The 17556-nt window shown below is 31.8% G+C and overlaps 1 protein-coding gene across 1 annotated transcript in view; it reads left to right on the top strand.

The window, feature by feature from the left end:
- The first annotated feature begins 6996 nt into the window (after window positions 1–6996).
- LOC111378794 (dihydroneopterin aldolase 2-like) overlaps window positions 6997–17556 on the top strand; it is a 66789-nt gene continuing 56229 nt past the window's right edge. The window contains exon 1 of the mRNA XM_023002047.1: window positions 6997–7090. Within this exon, the coding sequence (XP_022857815.1) occupies window positions 7072–7090 (19 nt within the window). The 5' untranslated portion in view covers window positions 6997–7071. The remainder of the gene's footprint in view (window positions 7091–17556) is intronic.

The following is a 17556-nucleotide window of genomic DNA, read 5'->3' as shown; positions in this document are numbered from 1 at the left end:
ATACATTCTGGGAAAATCAAACTTCCATCGAAGAGAAGCAAATGAAAGGCTTTCATAAAAATTCTCGTAGAATCGGGAATGAAGTTTTCATTCTGTACATGCCAGATCATGAATTAGTAACTGCATTCAATTTCCAAAAAAAATTCCAATTGTGTCGAACTTTCCTTTTTTGGAATGGAATAGGATCAAAATCAAACCTTATTCCATGGTAATTAAATGCTGAGCAACATGTCTCACAAAATCTTCACATTCAGACAGTCTTTATTTATTTACTTTTTGTCTAACATTAGCTTGACTGAGTCGTCCATAATTTTTTTGGGGTATTTGTCAGCATCTTTTGCCACATAAGGCTTCATCATTAGTCATTAGATACCCAACAAAATCATTTATTTTGCAGATAATGATATAACTAAAGCAAATGCATGATTTCAGCGATGACCAATAGGGTTTTAACCCTTCGATACACATTTAGGAAGTCCGTTTCTTGATTTCCATTGCGTGGGTAAACAATAAATACTTGAACTAATCAACTAGAAAACAAAACCATAGCTTCCAAGAAAAAAGTACTAACCATAACGAAACTGAACAGATCAATTACTTCCGGACAACAAAAAAAAAAAAGATTACAATTTCGTATGCTTGCTGGCATGTTTTCGTGATCCCTAAAACATGCAGGTAAACTTGATTCGCAAGAAATTTATTAATTTGCAGAAGAGGGCCGTAAAGATTCTGCGTTTGATGGCTCCTGATCGAACCGGAGTCACGAAAGGGTATGGTTTGAATTTGCTGCTAATCTGAGAAAATTTAAAGTCGGTATGATCAGAATTGATGAACTCCTTGGTCTTGTAATTCATCCCATTCTGCTCCATATCTATGGGGAATGTTATAACTTATAATCAGGATTTATCAACTCCTTAGTCACCGCGTGTTTGAGATAGAGAGAAAGAAATAGAAAGTTTCTATATTGAATGAAAAGAAGTCAATTTTTTTTCCATATATAGACGAGACGAGATGAGATGAATATTTTAAGACGACATTAGTCAGTGTGAAAGATCGGCGGCCATATATTTTCTTGGAAATTGCTTGCATGTATCCATTCTAGTGTTGGGAAGTTGGCATCGATTTTTCGCCTCAACACCAAACAACACGGGATAATTAAAACCGTGTATTTAACAAAACTCGTGTCCAAAGCTTGATTCTACTTGTACATAATCATTTACATTATTGAATTAATCAAATTTTATGTACCTACAATTTTTATCAAATTTGAAATCACATTTTGTATATAACTTTTATCAAAATCTGTTAAAACTTTTATCAAAACCTTTGTCGAACAATCCCTTAATTTACAAGGAGATTTGTGAGACTCGTTGACACGTGGGTCAATCGAAAAAATATACTATAACACTACAATTCTAAATGAATTAATACAATCTAAATCGTAGTTCAAGATAAAAATTTTAGTTTTACATAAGTCCAATTCAGAAAAGTTTTTAAGATTATAAGTTTGTGAGTCCCATGGTTAAAAGAAAATAAAAAATATGAATCCACTAATAACTCAATTTTGATTGAGGCTCGTGCTAAAAGAGCTAAAGGAAAATGAAGAGAAATGATGGAAAGTTAAAATGAAGGGGTCTACCTCCTTCGGAGTGGACCAACAAATTGAGAGATAATTGGACATCAAGTTTGAAAATGAAGACAAGACAAAAGTACGAGAAAATAGGGGTCTCTCATTCACGCATAAAAGGCAAGGTGGATATTGTCCTTGACATTCCACGAGATGGTGTGAGCTTTTTCATCGGTTTTGTCCTTGATTGAGCCCCATTTTTGTCAAGAAAATGTATTTTTGAATAGTGTAATGATGTGAAATGTGTTTTTAAAAAATAAGGAAAAATTTTAAATTTTTGTGTAATATTATTTTATTGAAAAATGTGTAGTTGAAATGATATCAAAATACTGTTTAAAAATATATTTTTTTTAAAAAATAGGGCTCAAACAAGAGCAAATGTGTTTCGACTATGCAGAAAAAGGACACGTCATCGAAGTCACATGCTACATGTATAGGGTATTAATAGTTTCTAGATAGTTTTGATGATAGGGTAAGTTTAGGATCAAATTATCATTAGTTAAATATACGGACTTCAAAAAAATATATATATATATATAGGGCCTTCAGTAAAGATGTATTGCTTGAATATTAATCAAATATAAAGAATTTTATTGTTTCGTTATGTTCCGTCTTAAATGTACTTATTAGTTATCAAATTAAGCCTTTATTTATTTCACATTCAAATTGTAGAATTCATTTTCGCATCACATTATGGGTCCCACCATTTACGTTATTGGTTTGAAAACCTATAATTATCATTTTTGTAATTCCTTTTATGCCCACTCTTTTGTACAATAGTGAGGAGAGTAGTAAAAAGTAGTGTTTTTGGAGAGAAGCGCAGGATAGGGAAAGTGAAGAGGAAAGCAATAAATGCTACCGTAAAATGTCATGTTAATGTCAGATGAATGTAATAAAAAAATGGGTATGTGAAAAAGCACCTGTCCAATTTCTTCTATTTAGGAACAAAAAATGGGAACAAACAAGCCCAAATCATAGTTAGTTTAACCTAATTTTTCATTAATAGAAATGTGTCATTTGTCTTTTCCTTTTGTAATAAAAAATTAAAAAAAAAAAAAGTTGAACCCCAACCTTGAGGGTCCTCACCGCCCCACCCCTAAAACTTTGTGAGAGAGGTAAATTGCGGAATGTTCCCCAATTGTCTTTTCCTTTTGTAACAAGAACTATGATATTGCATAACATATATAATTTGTTAAAGTAACGATCTTGATGTTGAAAAACAATTGTCCAAGGTGTTTATTAAATTATCAAAATTCAACCAAAAGACGACCAAGAAATAAATAACAAAAGCTCGAAAAAAAATACCAAAAGCTTGATAGTTAAACAACTTTAATACCCCCGAATTAATTAAATAAAACGACAAATTAAGAAATTATGTTGAACTATGACTAAACAATTAAATCAATCAAGGTCCTAGGCTCTGCCATGAACGAGCTTGCCAAGGTCGAGGATCGGCTTCCCAAATGTGCCAAAGACCTTTCTTCGAGTGCAACCCCAATTTAGCTTATGGTTAAAAACGAGAATACACGTTGGTCTCCCACTCTGTCCACTAAATTATAAAAATTAACTTATTTTAAATACCTTAGTATTCTTTTCACCACTTCTAAATTAAAATGTAAGAAAGTTATTTTATGTTTTCTGAATGTTGTCATATCAATAGGTAATGTGGTTAACTTCTTCCGAATTCCTAGTTCGTGTTTCTTACATCCCTGGCCTCATTCTCGAGCTATTTTCAATTCCTAAAACAATTTTGAGTAGCTACTGCCCAAATGAAGGACGTGGCCATTTTATGGCTACATGTGTAGGGTACTGAATATTTTAAGATGGTTTGATGAAGGGTCATTAAATTACAGTATTTTGTTATTGATTTTAAGAAATTATAGCTTAATTTTATGTTAAGTTTGTTTGTTAGATAAAACTCTATACAAAATAGTGGAATTAGAAGAAGTGAATGAAAATCGGCAAACATGAACAAATTTCAAAAGTTGAGGACTAAATTATAAATGTTCGGTAGTTTATTCGAACCATAAAATAATGATAGAAGATCATAGGATCAGTTGGATGATAATAGAAGATGAGGGATGGAAATTGTATAAAAAATGACCAAAAACACCCTAGAGGTGGCCGTTAGTCCTAAAATGCTAAAGCTAGAGGCGTCCGCATGAGGCAATTGTCTTGCGCATGCAAGGTGATAAGTGTATTTTATATACTTATTTGGGTTCATTAAATGAGATTAAATGTAATCAAAATTATTTTGATTACTTATGACTTAATTAGATGTTAATTTTATTTATTAGGTAAAAATCGAGGCAAATTGATGGAATTAGAAGAAAGAAAGAAAACAAAGGAGCAAAAATGAAAGAAATTCAAAGTTTAGTGACCAAAGTGTAAATACTCAATAGTTGATTTGGACTATGAAATGATTATTGAATATGACATATGATCAATTGGATGCAATTGGAGGTCAAGATAAGTGAAATATAAGAGAAATATTCTCACAAGTCAATTTCAAACTAGAAAAGTCATGCTTCAGATTTTTAGCCTCAACTTAAGATCCATTTTTCAAATAGCAAACATTTGAATTTTAGAATTTGTACTTCTAAAAGAATTATATCCCTTGGAGTTATCTTTTAAACATATTTTGGATCACCTCAATCGGATACTGAAAGAGAATTATGACCAAAATACTAAAGGCTGCTCAGGGATGACGCGAAGCAAACCAGTGTGCTAGCTATTTTGGTGTGCACGCAAGACATCAATTTCATGATCCTCGAGCAAGTCAACATGCCTGTGCTAGTAGTAGATATACCTACGCACGTGCCCGAGCCAAATTTTTTGCTAACGGGCCAAATTTCTTTCTTGATTCAAACTCTTATTCGTAACAACTTTGGGATGATTTTTTTATCTAAATTCGCTCTAAAAATACAAAACTTGGGAGAACACGTGAGAGAACTCTCTCTTGCATTTTTATACACAATAATATCATCAAATTTGTCAAGGACAAGAGGTTAGTTCATTATTTTTAGGAGAGAATCAAGCCCTAGTAAGAACTGAATATCAATTACATCAAGAAATTAAAGAATTCAACTTTAAACTTGAATATCAACATTTTTTGAATTCTTTCATGATTCTAGTAATATTTTTTCATTATTCTTCTTATAATTTTTTTAAATCTATGCTAGGATAGATTTATTTTTTATATTGGATGAGATGAATCCTATTGCTTATTTGTTTGAAATTCAAGACTAACAGTTTAGTTTATTTCTTGTGTTTCTTGATTAATTTTGCATATCCATTGCCTTATTGCCTTATTTAATTGATTGGCCACAATTAGATAATTAGTTGCTTGTTTATTGTTGGAGACTCACAATAAATCTAAAACGCACAAAATTAACATATTTGTAATAGATGTTTAGAATAATATTTATCACTTGTGCAATTATATAAATAATCTAAAATTTAAAGTGTTCTAAGTTTCTAACAATTCGAATTCGAGTTAGGAATAGATTCGAGTCATGGTTATATTAGAATTAATTTGTCTTAAAAATGAAAATTAAATACATTAGTTTTACCGATTGTAAAAAATGCGTGAATAAAACTAGATTACAAATCAAGAATTAAAATAGATAAAAATATGTGGATTCTAAATCCTATATAATCATCCATAATCTGATAAAACCCAAACTTTTATTACTTTCTTAGATTAATTTAGCAAAAATCAAATCAAAATCTCTCTTTTGTTTTACATAATTCAAATTACATACATCACTAGTAAACTTGAATTAAAATTTATTTAATGTGGGATAATACTCTCAACTCACTAAATTTATTATTGTCAACGATCTCGTACGCTTGCAAATTTCGCACGAACACAATCACCTATTTTTTACAATCCAAAAGCAAAACACTTCCTCCATGCGCACGTGATAAGGATGCTCATGGACATTTTTGGCAGATAGGACTACTTTACTTCTTTAATACGAAATCTTTTGAAACAAGTTTTGGGGCGTTTCCTAACCTAAATTCGATGACTATTAAATACAAAATAAACGCTAAACATTAGGGAGGTCTCTTTAGCCTTTTAATCCATATTCATATCATAATACCATTGAAGAACAAGAAGCCAGTTCATATATTTTGGGGAGAGAAGATCAATATGAAAACAAATTAAGGGTAATTATTACATCAAGAACTTGAAAATTTCAAGTTTGAAATTGGATATAAAGATCTCTTGCATTTGTTCACGTTCCAAGTTATATCTATTGACTATTCTTCTTACAATATAATAGAAATCAAGCTAGGCTAAATTTTCCTTTGTATTGAATAAAGATGAACCCTTTGATTATTTATTTTTAATTTAAAGAAGTAATTTAATAATTCTTGTATTTTTTTTATTAATCTTGCATGTCTCGTTGTATTATTTAAGTTTTTGTGAGCCATTTATATTATTAATTGCTTGTTTAGCGTTGGAAGACTCATAATATGTTTAGAATATCGTATGAAAAACATATGGACAATAGATATTAGGGATAGCTTGTAAGGCGCGTGCAATCCTATTAATAATTGTGTAATTGAATACATTACTTTGCGGATGATTCTGACTAAGAATATAATAAGGTTTTGCTTAGAATATAGTTAATTTTATCTTGAAAAAGAAAGTTTAATACAATTATGATTAGTGATTGTCATGAACGCATAAATAATACTAAACTATATAGTTGAAAATTGAAGATAGATAATAATAAGCGAATTCCTATGTCCAATACAATCATCCATCTAAGTTTATAAATCAACGCTTTTGCATAACTTGTAGAATAACTTAGAATAAATTATACAAACAATCTCTTTTGTGTTACATACTTCGAATTTGATAAAGAACTATTACGCTTTAATTAGAATTTATTCCCTGTGAAACAATAATTCTTTTCATCACGTATCACTTCTCAATGATTCTATATGCTTGTGAAATTTATCCGATCAAGGGCCTTATTATGAGACTAATTTTTGGCCCGTGCGATGTTAATGTTTAAGTGTATGAAAAGGCTAGGCAAAATGTATTTAAGAAAATAAAAATTGATATACTTCTGCGTGTTATACCAGTTGTATGTCAAATTGATAACATTACTAAGTGAAGGGGTTAGACAGGAAAAAAGTGAGCAATAAAATTAGAAAATTGTAGTGATGGTCCCTAGACTATGAATTTCGTGCAAAAAGGTTTTCAATGTTTCCATGTTTTGGGATGATTCCAGTCTAATTGAAAATTTAAGGACTGAATCCACCATAAATATATAAAGGTAAGGATATATGTGTCAAGATTTAAATATAAGGGATACTTTTGCAATATATACATTTTTGCCCCAAATAAAATCTCAACTTACCACCAGTCAGAAAGGATTTTTCAGGGTAAATCTCTGCACTCTCCGGCACCGGCAATTACTTTACTGATGACGTCATCCGGCACCGGTGAGTGTGCACAAACACTCATGTTACCGTTCTATTATCTCTCTCTCTCTCTCTCTCTCTCTCTCTCTCTTTTTCTTTTTTCTTTTTTTCAGTTATTGCCTTTATTTATGTGTCTATTATATTCTTTTGATTATAGAATTTACTCTTTTTCACATGCTAATTATCTAAATTATAAAGAAATCTCAGTTTAATGTGTTCTGGCATTTTCTTTTTCCCATTTTCCCCTTTTAATTTTAGTAACTGGGTTTCTTCAAATAAGAATAGCAGTATTTCATTATTAAAGATCCAGAAGAAAGAAAAGGGATTTATGTAAAATGTTGATTTAGGATCATATGATTTCCATGAGCTGTTATCCAATTTAAATATGTCTTTTACGGAAATTGTACCATTATACTTTACCATAACTCTTTGCTTCGTATATGTTAATATTTTTGTGGATGACAGTCAAGTATCATCTAATTAGAACATGATTCTTTGATAAAGTACCTGACTTGAAATTCCCTTAAAGAATGCACATTAATTGTGTCTACTAAGCTTCGATAAGCTTACTTTGAAGTAGGAGCTTAAACTCCTGTATTAAAATGAGCCTCCCCACCTGCGGCACAAACCTATTTTTGACCTATTGGTCCTAGTATCGTAGGCGGCTGAACAGCAGCCCCCTTATTATTATTATTATTATTTTTTTTTTTATTTATTTATTTTTTTTGATAACCCAGGTGTCCCAATTTAGTCGGACTAAATCCTGGACTTCTAGCCCCCGGCCCCTCAGTGACTAGTGGAGGTAAATCGCAGGTTGTGCCCTTGTTGGTTCCCAAGTTCCCACATGGCTTTTACTCCTTCCCCAAAGGGACCCTCCTCCATGGTTATTATATCACCAAGTTGCTCCAACCCTTCCTCTGGTTATTACATCACTTGGCTGCTCCAACCAGGAATCGAACTCCCCACACTTGGTTCCAGAGCCCCCCAATGTGATTGTTCCGCCAACTTGGATGTGCCCTGGGGGGCAGCTGCCCCCTTATTATTAAATACTTGCCTATGTGTGTGAATGTTTCATCGGTTATTTTCCCTCTTCTGGTATATAATTGAAGTGCATAACACTAACTCTAACCTGCATTCTAGTCCAAGTAACAGATCATCGGGAAATGCTAAACGGAGACAAACTTGTATTAAGGGGATTAAAGTTTCATGGGTACCATGGGGTTAAGCCAGAAGAAAGGAAGTTGGGTCAGAAATTCTTGATAGATGTAGATGCCTGGATGGATCTTCGAGTTGCAGGAAATTGTTGGATATTGGTTAAATAAATTGAGAATTGAAAATCGATTAAAGTTCGTATCGAATTCGGCCAAATACTCAAAAGCTCGACTCAATCCGTTTAAGCAAAATTGTTTGCCACTTCGCCGCTTCGGGGCGCACAAACGGGGATCGACCTGTTCATAAAGGTGCATTGTTTGAAAAGGGTGCATGGTTTGGAAACGGTGCATTGTTTGGAAAGGGTGCATTGTTTAGTGAATAGACACATTTTCATAAAGGTGCATTGTTTGGAAAGGGTGCATGGTTTGGCCTCAACCATTTCGTCCACACCCCTTCATGGTCTATAAATAGGACCCTTTGGGTGTCCTATTGCTCACAGTTTGATATGCAAAAACGTCTCTCATCCTCTCTTCTATCCAAAATCAAAATCATTTCATTTATTTTGATTTTCTTTCATTTCATCTGTGGAGTACATAAGCCTACATTTGGTTCGTTGTACTTGTGTTTTGGAGTGCTACAAACACAAGTGTAGCCGTTGTATCTTGGGAGTCGATTGTCGAAATCCGTAGGCACCGTTGCGGGGCAAATTCGACTTAAGGACAAAGAGTCCAACTCTTGCCTCGGCTTTGTCACCATCATTATACTTATTTCGGCGTCACTATTCACAAAATTCTTCCAACAGAAATTCCGACAACTTGTCTGATAGCATCAGTTATACTGCCATATACCGGCAAGTGATTAACAATTATCTGCATTTGACATAGTTGAGTTGATAGCAAGTCGACTCAAGTCTATTATGAAACTATAGATGTCTGACTTTGCCATGGGATATAGAGAGTTGAAGGCCATTGCTTATCAATTTGTTGATAGTCACCTTTAACTGCCTCGAAATTGAAATCTTTTCATAATTGAATTGACAGTATCATGGTAATATCTGTACTGGAAACCAATTGCAACGTTTTAGTGTTGGTATATAGCTGTTTGGCTGATTATTTTTCTTTGACAATAAGTAAGATCAGTCCATTCTCAGTTTCTTAAAGTAACTTTCCCTCGTGTCTTTTCTACAAGGCCGGTATTGAGCCGGTACTTTCAAGAAACTAATCTTCTTCGCTGATAATTTTGGGTCAACTGCATGATTGAGTAAGCAGAGAAATTGTTCTGAATGAGTAAAATACATTGACCAAGAAAGTAGATTTCTTTATTTCTTTTTGAGACTTCATAGACTGAGCAGCAGTGAAGTCTGCACTATCACTATCATAAATAAAATAGCGACCAACACTAACTCCATGTTTGGTTACATAAAAATGAGGGCCTCAAAGTTTGAACTTGTGAATGGAGCCTTAGATAATTTGAAACCAAAGTTAATTCAGATTCTGTTTGGTTTGGATTAAAATCAGATTTTAATCTAAGTCTAAGTCTAAGTCAAAGTCAAACAATTAATATTAACCACATCTTTCATAGGTCCCCAAAACTTTTCAATCACATATTTTGAAAACTTCTATCATAATCTACTAAAAAATTAATTTTAATCTCCACCAAACATCCTCTAAATTTCTGTTTGCATGTCTTTCAATAATATTAGAATAAAGATAATAAAATAGAGTGAAAGCGAAAGAAAATCTATTATTCTAAACCCCTGTTTGTCATCCATTATTTGGAAATTAAAGAGTTTTAAATAGTATTTTTTTTTTTTTTTTGGAGATTGTGTGGTTAAAAAATAAAGAAACCTTGTTGATTTGTGTGCAGAATATTTTATTATGTGAATGTATGGTGAAGAATGACATTATAAAAACAATTTAAAACTTTAAAGGGGACCAAACAAGCATTAAAAATAGAATCAAAATGAATTAAATGCGGAGCAACATGTCTCACAAAATCTATACATCTAGACTTTCACCTAGACATTGTCTTTATTTATTTAATTTTTTTTTTTCAAACATTAGCTTGATGGAGTGCTTGTTAATTTGCATCAGAGAAATTTTTTAAAATACTGTCTATTTTTGCTTATGTGATAAATGGTTTTAAGCAATCTTCACTTTCCTTGCAACTGAGACAAAAAAATGTCCCCATCAACATACTATTTTGTTTCTAGTGAATTTTCACCCCTCTCAATTTAAAACCATTTATCAATGATCGTAGGGAAACGTGATCCCTAAAACATGCAGGGAAACGTGATTTGCAAGAAATTTATCAATTTGCAGAAGAGGGCCGTAAAGAATCTGCTTTTGATGGCTCCTGATCGAACCGGAGTCACGAAAGGGTATGGTTTGAATTTGCTGCTAATCTGAGAAAATGTAGTGTTGGTATGATCAGAATTGATGAACTCCTTGGTCTTGTAATTCATCCCATTCTGGTCCATATTTATGGGGGATATTATAATCAGGATTTATCAACTCCTTAGTCACTGCGTGTTTGAGATAGAGAAAGAAATAGAAAGTTTCTATATTGAATGAAAAGAAGTCAATGTTTCTCCACGTATAGACGAGACGAGATGAATTTTTTAAGAAGACGCTATTCAGTGTGAAAGATCAGCGGCCCTATAGTTTCTTGGAAATTGCTTGCATGTATCCATCCTAGCGTTGGAAAGTTGGCATCGATTTTTACTTTATTTTTTTTTTTTTTTCCTGCAGAATCAACACGTGATAATTATAACCGTGTATTTAACAAGACTCGTGTACAAATTTAGGTGGCTGATTGTTTTTATGAGTAATGCTTCTCGTAAATAATCCTTTACATATTGAATTAATCAAATTTTATGCGATCTACAACTTTTTGTCAAATTTAAATTCACACTTTTTATTTAACTTTTATCAAAATCTTTGCCAGGCAATCCCTTAATTTACAAGGAACTTTGTGAGACTCCTTGACATGTGTGTCAATCAAAAAAATATACTAGAACACTACAATTTTAAATGGATTAATACAATCTAAATCGTTCTTCAAGATAAAATTTAGTTTTATATAAGTCCAATTCAGAAAAGTTTTTAAGATCATAAGTTTGTTAGTCCCTTAAATGTATGGTTAAAAGAAAATAAAAAATATGAATCCAAGAACTCAATTTTGATTGAAGCTATCGTGCTAAAAGAGCTAGAGGAAAATGAAGAGAAATGGCGATAAGTTAAAATGAAGGGTCTACCTCCTTTTGAGTGGACCAACAAAATTGGACATCAAGTTAGAAAATGAAGAAAAAGTACAAGAAAATAGGGGTCTCCAATTCACACATGAAAGGCAAGGTGGTTATCGTCCTTCATATTCCACGCGATGGGGATATCCTGAACTCAAACTCTAGCTCACAGTAGTTTTTCATCGTTTTTGGGTTGCGAGTATGCAGAACAAAGACATGTCATCAAAGTTACATACTACATGTGTAGGGTATTGATAGTTCCTAGATAGTTTTGATTACAGGGTAAGTATAGGATCAAATTATCGTTAGTTAAATATATGGACTTAAAAAGAAAAAAAAAATAAAAATAAAAACAAAAATAAAGAAGAAGGCCTTGACTAAAGATGTATTACTTGAATATTAATCAAATATAAAGAGTTTTATGATTTCGTTATGTTCCGTACTAAAAGTAATTATTAGTTATCAAATTAAGCCTTTGTTGGTCTCCCATTCTGAAATTGTAGAATTCATTTTTACATCACATCATAGTCCAACCATCTACCTCATTGGTTTGAATACCTATAGTTGTCATTTTTGTAATTCCATTTTTGCCCACTCTTTTGTCCAATATTGAGGAGAGCAGTAAAAAGTAGTGTTCTTGGAGAGAAGGGAAAGTGAAGAGGAAAACAATAATTTTTATTTTTATTTTTTTACACACCATGAGTGTTATGGTCAGTTTACGCGCACCTCAACTAATCCCACTAGACCTTGAAGTTTACAGTCGAGTACTAATCTCGATGGCTCTAAGAGGATTCGAATTGGTGATCATTGGGAAGCAAAATGTCATGTTAGTGTCGGATGAATGCAATAAAAAATGGGTTTGTGAAAAAGCAACAGTACAATTTCTTCTACTTAGGAACCAAAAAAAAAAAATAGGGATACAAACAAGCCCAAATCATAGCTAGTTTAGCTTAATTTTCCATTAATAGAAATTTGTCATTTGTTTTTCCTTGTGTAGCAAGAACTATGATATTGCAAAACATATATAATTCGCTAAAAGTAACGATCTTGAGGTTGAAAAACATTTGTCCAAGCGGTTTATTAATTTATCAAAATTCAACCAAAAGGCGACCGAGAAATAAATACCAAAAGCTCGAAAAAAAAATATATATACCTGAAGCTTGATAATTAAACAACTTTAATGCCCCCGAATTAATTAAATGAAACGACAAATTAAGAATTGTTTTGAACTATGACTAAACAATTAGTAAATAAATCGATCAAGGTCATTGGCTTTCCCACTCTGTCCACTAAATAATAAAAATTAACTTATTTTGAATACCTTAGTATCCTCTTCACATGAGGGCGCCTCAAGACTGGCAGATCAGAGGTCATGTTCGATTTTTGGAAGGCTCTTGGAAGACAGAAATTCTCTTGGAAGGTAGGAGCTCTACTGGAAGGTAAGGTGCAAAGATGGGAAAACGACTTGTTTGGCACTTTGGCAGATCAGTTGGGAGGGCTCTTGAGCACTGGTCAGTTTGGGGCACAACCTGCGGTTTAACCTGTTTGCAGCTTGAGGGGCCAAGGCGTAGACTCCAGGATTTAGTCACTGTAAGGTGGATACCTAGATATCAAAAAAAAAAAAAATTATTATATGTTTTCTTAATGTCGTCATATCAATAGGTAATAAATCCTAGTTCGTGTTTCTAACATCCCCGGCCTCAAACTTGAGCTCGTTTCAATTACTAAAACAATTTGAGTAGTAACTGCCCAAATGAAGGACGTGGTCATTTTATGGCTGTATGTGTAGGGAACTGAATTTTTTGCAATGATGAAGGGTCATTAAATTACAGTATTTGTTATCCATTTTAAGAAATTATAACTTAATTTTGTGTTATTTTTGTTTGTTGGATAAAACTCGATATAAAATAGTGGAATTTGAAGAAATGAATGAAAATCGGCAAAAATGAAAAAATTTCAAAGTTTGAGGATCAAATTGTAAATATTAATGATGATTGACAGTCATAGGGCAGAGTTGGAGGATAATAGAAGATGAGGGATGAAAATTGCATGAAAAATGAGCAAAAAAACCCTAAAGGTGGCAGTCGATCCCAAAATGCTACAGTCAGACATGCGCACGAGACAATTGCCTTGCGCATGCAAGGTGATAAGTGTATAACTTATTTGATCATTAAATGAGATTAATTATAATAAATTTTGATTTTTTATGACTCAATCATCCATAATATGATAAAAACCAAGCTTTTATTACTTTCTTAGATTAATTTAGCAAAAATCAAATTAGAATATCCTTTTTGTTTTACATAATTCAAATTACATACATTATTAATAAACTTGAATTGGAATATATTCTCTGTGAGACGATATTCTCAATTCACTAAATCTATTACTTGTTAATGATTTCGTACACTTGTGAGTTTCGCTAGGAGCCAGATCATATATTTTGGGGAGCTAAGATCAACAAAGCAAGAAATTAACATTAATTACTTCAAGAACTTGAAAATTTCAAGCTTGAAATTGGATATAAAGATCTCTTGCATTCATTCATGTTTCGGGTGATATCTATTAACTATTCTTCTTACAATATATTAGATATCATGCTAGGCTAAATTTTCCTTTGTATTTCATAAAAATGCACCCTTTGATTATTTATTTTTAATTTAAAGACGAGCAATCAAATAATTCTTGTGTTTTTTGATTAATCTTGCATGTTTCGTTGTACTTTTTAAGTGCACTATTTAGATAATTACTGACTTATTGTAGTGTTAGGAGGCTCACTAAATTATAAAAATTGACTTATTTTAAATACTTTAGGATTCTCTTCACCACTTTTAAATAAAAATGTAAAATAGTTATTTTACGTTTTCTGAATGTCCTCATATCAATAGGTAATGTGGTTAACATCTTCCGAAATCCTAGTTCGTGTTTCCAACATCCTTGGCCTCAAACTTGAGCTCGTTTCAATTACAAATACAATTTTGAGTAGCAACTACCCGAATGAAGGACGTGGTCATTTTATGGCTACATGTTTATGGTACTAAATATTTTTGAGATGGTTTGATGAAGGGTCATTAAATTACAGTATTTGTTATTGATTTTAAGAAATTATAACTTAATTTTGTGTTAATCTTGTTTGCTAAATAGAACTTGTTTCAGAAAGAAATTTCATAGTTTGAGTACCAAATTGTAAATATTAATGATGATTGAAGGTCATAGGGCTCAGTTGACGATGATAGAAGATGAGTGATGAAAATTGCATTAAAAATGACCAAAAAACCCTAAAGGTGGCAGTCGATCCCAAAATGCTATAGTCGAGAAATGCGCACGAGACAATTGCCTTGTGCATATAAGGTGATAAGTGTATTTTACATACTTATTTGATTGTTAAATGAGATTAATTGTAATAAATTTTGATTTTTTATGACTCAATTAGATGTTAATTTTATTTATTAGGTAAAACTTGAGACAACTTAATGGAATTGGAAGAAAGAAACAAAAATGGAGCAAAAGCGAAAGAAATTCAAAGTTCGGGGACAATAATGTAAATATTTAATAATTGATTCGAACTATAAAACGACTATTGAATATCACATATAGTCAATTTGATGCAATGAGACCAAAGAAGTGAAATATAACTGAAGTATTATCACAAATCAATTTTCAGCAAAAAAAAAGTTATATTTCGAATTTTTAGCTTCAACTTGAGACCACTTTTCAAATAGCAAACGTTTGAATTGGAGAAATCTATAGCCCTTGGAGTTATTTTTTAACGCATTTTGAATCACCTCAATCAAATATCGAAAAAAACAGTTATGACCAAAATACCAAAACCTACTCGAGGACGACACGACGCAAATCAACTCACACTCTAACTATTTTGGTGTGCACACAAGACATCAATTTCTTGACCTAGAAGAAGTCAACAAGCCTACGTGTGTGGTAGAAATACCTACTCACGTGCCTTAGCCAAATTTTCTACCGACGTGCCAGTTTCCTTTTTTGATTTAAACTCTTATTGGTAACAACTTTGGAATGATTTCTTGATCTATATTCAACCTTATAAATACTTTGGACTTGAAGATCAACATCTTTGTATTTTTTCATCATTCGGGTGATATTCTTTTATTATTCTTCTTATAATTTATTTAAACTATGCTAGGATAGATCCATTTTTTATGTTGGATGAGATAAAATTCTAATGTTTATTTGTTTATTCAAAACCAGTGGTTTAGTTTAATTCTTGTGTTTCTTGATCATTTTGTATATCTATTACATTATTTAATTGATTGGCCACAATTAGATAATTAGTTGTTTTTTTATTGTTCGAAGACTCACAATAAGTTTAGAATGCAGCAAAATTAACATATTTGTAATAGATGTTAAGAATAACTTGGGAATCGAGCTCCTCCGAGCGGACACCTTTGATCTCCACTGTTTTCAGTCTTTCACGGGGTACCAGAATTCCTTTATTTGCCTCTTATTTTCTATATTAACATTTTTCTACATTTCTAGTAATGTTTATCTTGATTGTGTTTCTGATTTTTGTGGTTCTTAAATAACATTGATAGAAGTCATGTACTCAATAAGTGTAAGATAATTTCTTATATAAGCAATCAAGATGTAGATTTTTTGATTTAAAGAAAATCAAAGGTCTATAAGGAAAGTAGGGACAATGAAATTTTATAGGATTTTTTCAAATTTGTTCTACGTGACTGATCATTGGAAAATGACAAAGGTCTTTCTGATCTTGGGAAGTATAGCACATTGACTTCCAAATGCTAATTTTTTAACTGGTTCCTCGTATGTTGTAAAGCTAAACAGCTTATATCTAAATCAAAAAAATATTTAATGCTAACTCACAAGCTACTATATTTTTGTTTTTATCACTGCTTATGTTGAAGCTAATAATGAACTTCTGGAAATATATTTACTTGATGGGCTCATTAGGTTAATGAGTAATCTTTCTTATCATGAATAGCTACTTCGCTAATTCTTAATTTGCTAAGTGAAAGGAATTGTGTGACATAAAGAAGTTAACACGAGGCTTTGACAACTTGACACGTGACAATCTAATAATCAAAGGCTAGGGATATGTCCTTTGAATGCGCTACAAATTTTTAGCATACCGTAGCACCATAAAGCTTACAACAATGTGGAAAATTGCTGGTGATAACATGTTGTTAGTCTATTGGTCAAATGAGGAAAAATCTAGGATAGTAACATCTTAATCAAACACAATGGGATCATTGAACTAGACTCCGTTAAATAGTTGTTGATCAATCTTTTACAATCTTTAAATTTTACGCTATTGAACTAATTTGCATTCTATCCTTATTTACCCTTTTAATGCTTTTGACTTGTTTTATGATAGTTGATGGTAATTAAAATTAATTTTTAAAAAAATACAATTAAAAATACCCAAAATTTTACCTTTGAAATCATTATACATGTACGGTAAAAGAATATTTTCATAAACAATTAAAAACATAATATTTTCTGAACATGCGAGGATTAAAGTTAATTTTAAAAAAAAATACAATAAACATTAAAATCTTTAACCACTTAAATTATTCTTCATTTTCTAACCATGCAAGCACAATCCACCTTTGATCGTCTCAAACCCGTATTTTTATTTACCTGTAAAATATTTAACATATACGTGTGAGATAAATTTCAGTAAATGAGTAATAACGAATTTGTATCTTATATTTAAATATGAAAATCATAACATACATATGGAAACACAAATATTAAAATCTGAACTTCATGGCTATAATTCCCGTTTATAGTGCTACTAAACTCCGATCTTTTGAACTTATACGTATAGGACCCTTATCATAATCATGACTTGGATTTTCGTATCATCATATTCATAAGATAAATTTTCGTAATTTAAATAATGAAAGAATAATTCGTACTATTACACTTACCCTATGATGCACCGACATAGATACGTGTGTACGACACGATACGTGTCGAATACAGTGACACGTGATTTTTAAAAAAAAGTACTGACACGACATGTCATCGACACGTTAATTAAATTCTTTAAAAATCTTTATTTATATAGTATAAATTTAGTTTTTATACT

This window comes from Olea europaea, unplaced genomic scaffold (assembly GCF_002742605.1).
Source record: "Olea europaea var. sylvestris unplaced genomic scaffold, O_europaea_v1 scaffold187, whole genome shotgun sequence".
Lineage (NCBI taxonomy): Eukaryota > Viridiplantae > Streptophyta > Magnoliopsida > Lamiales > Oleaceae > Olea > Olea europaea.
Note: the sequence above shows the minus strand (reverse complement) of the source record. Positions and strands in the feature narration are given on the sequence as shown.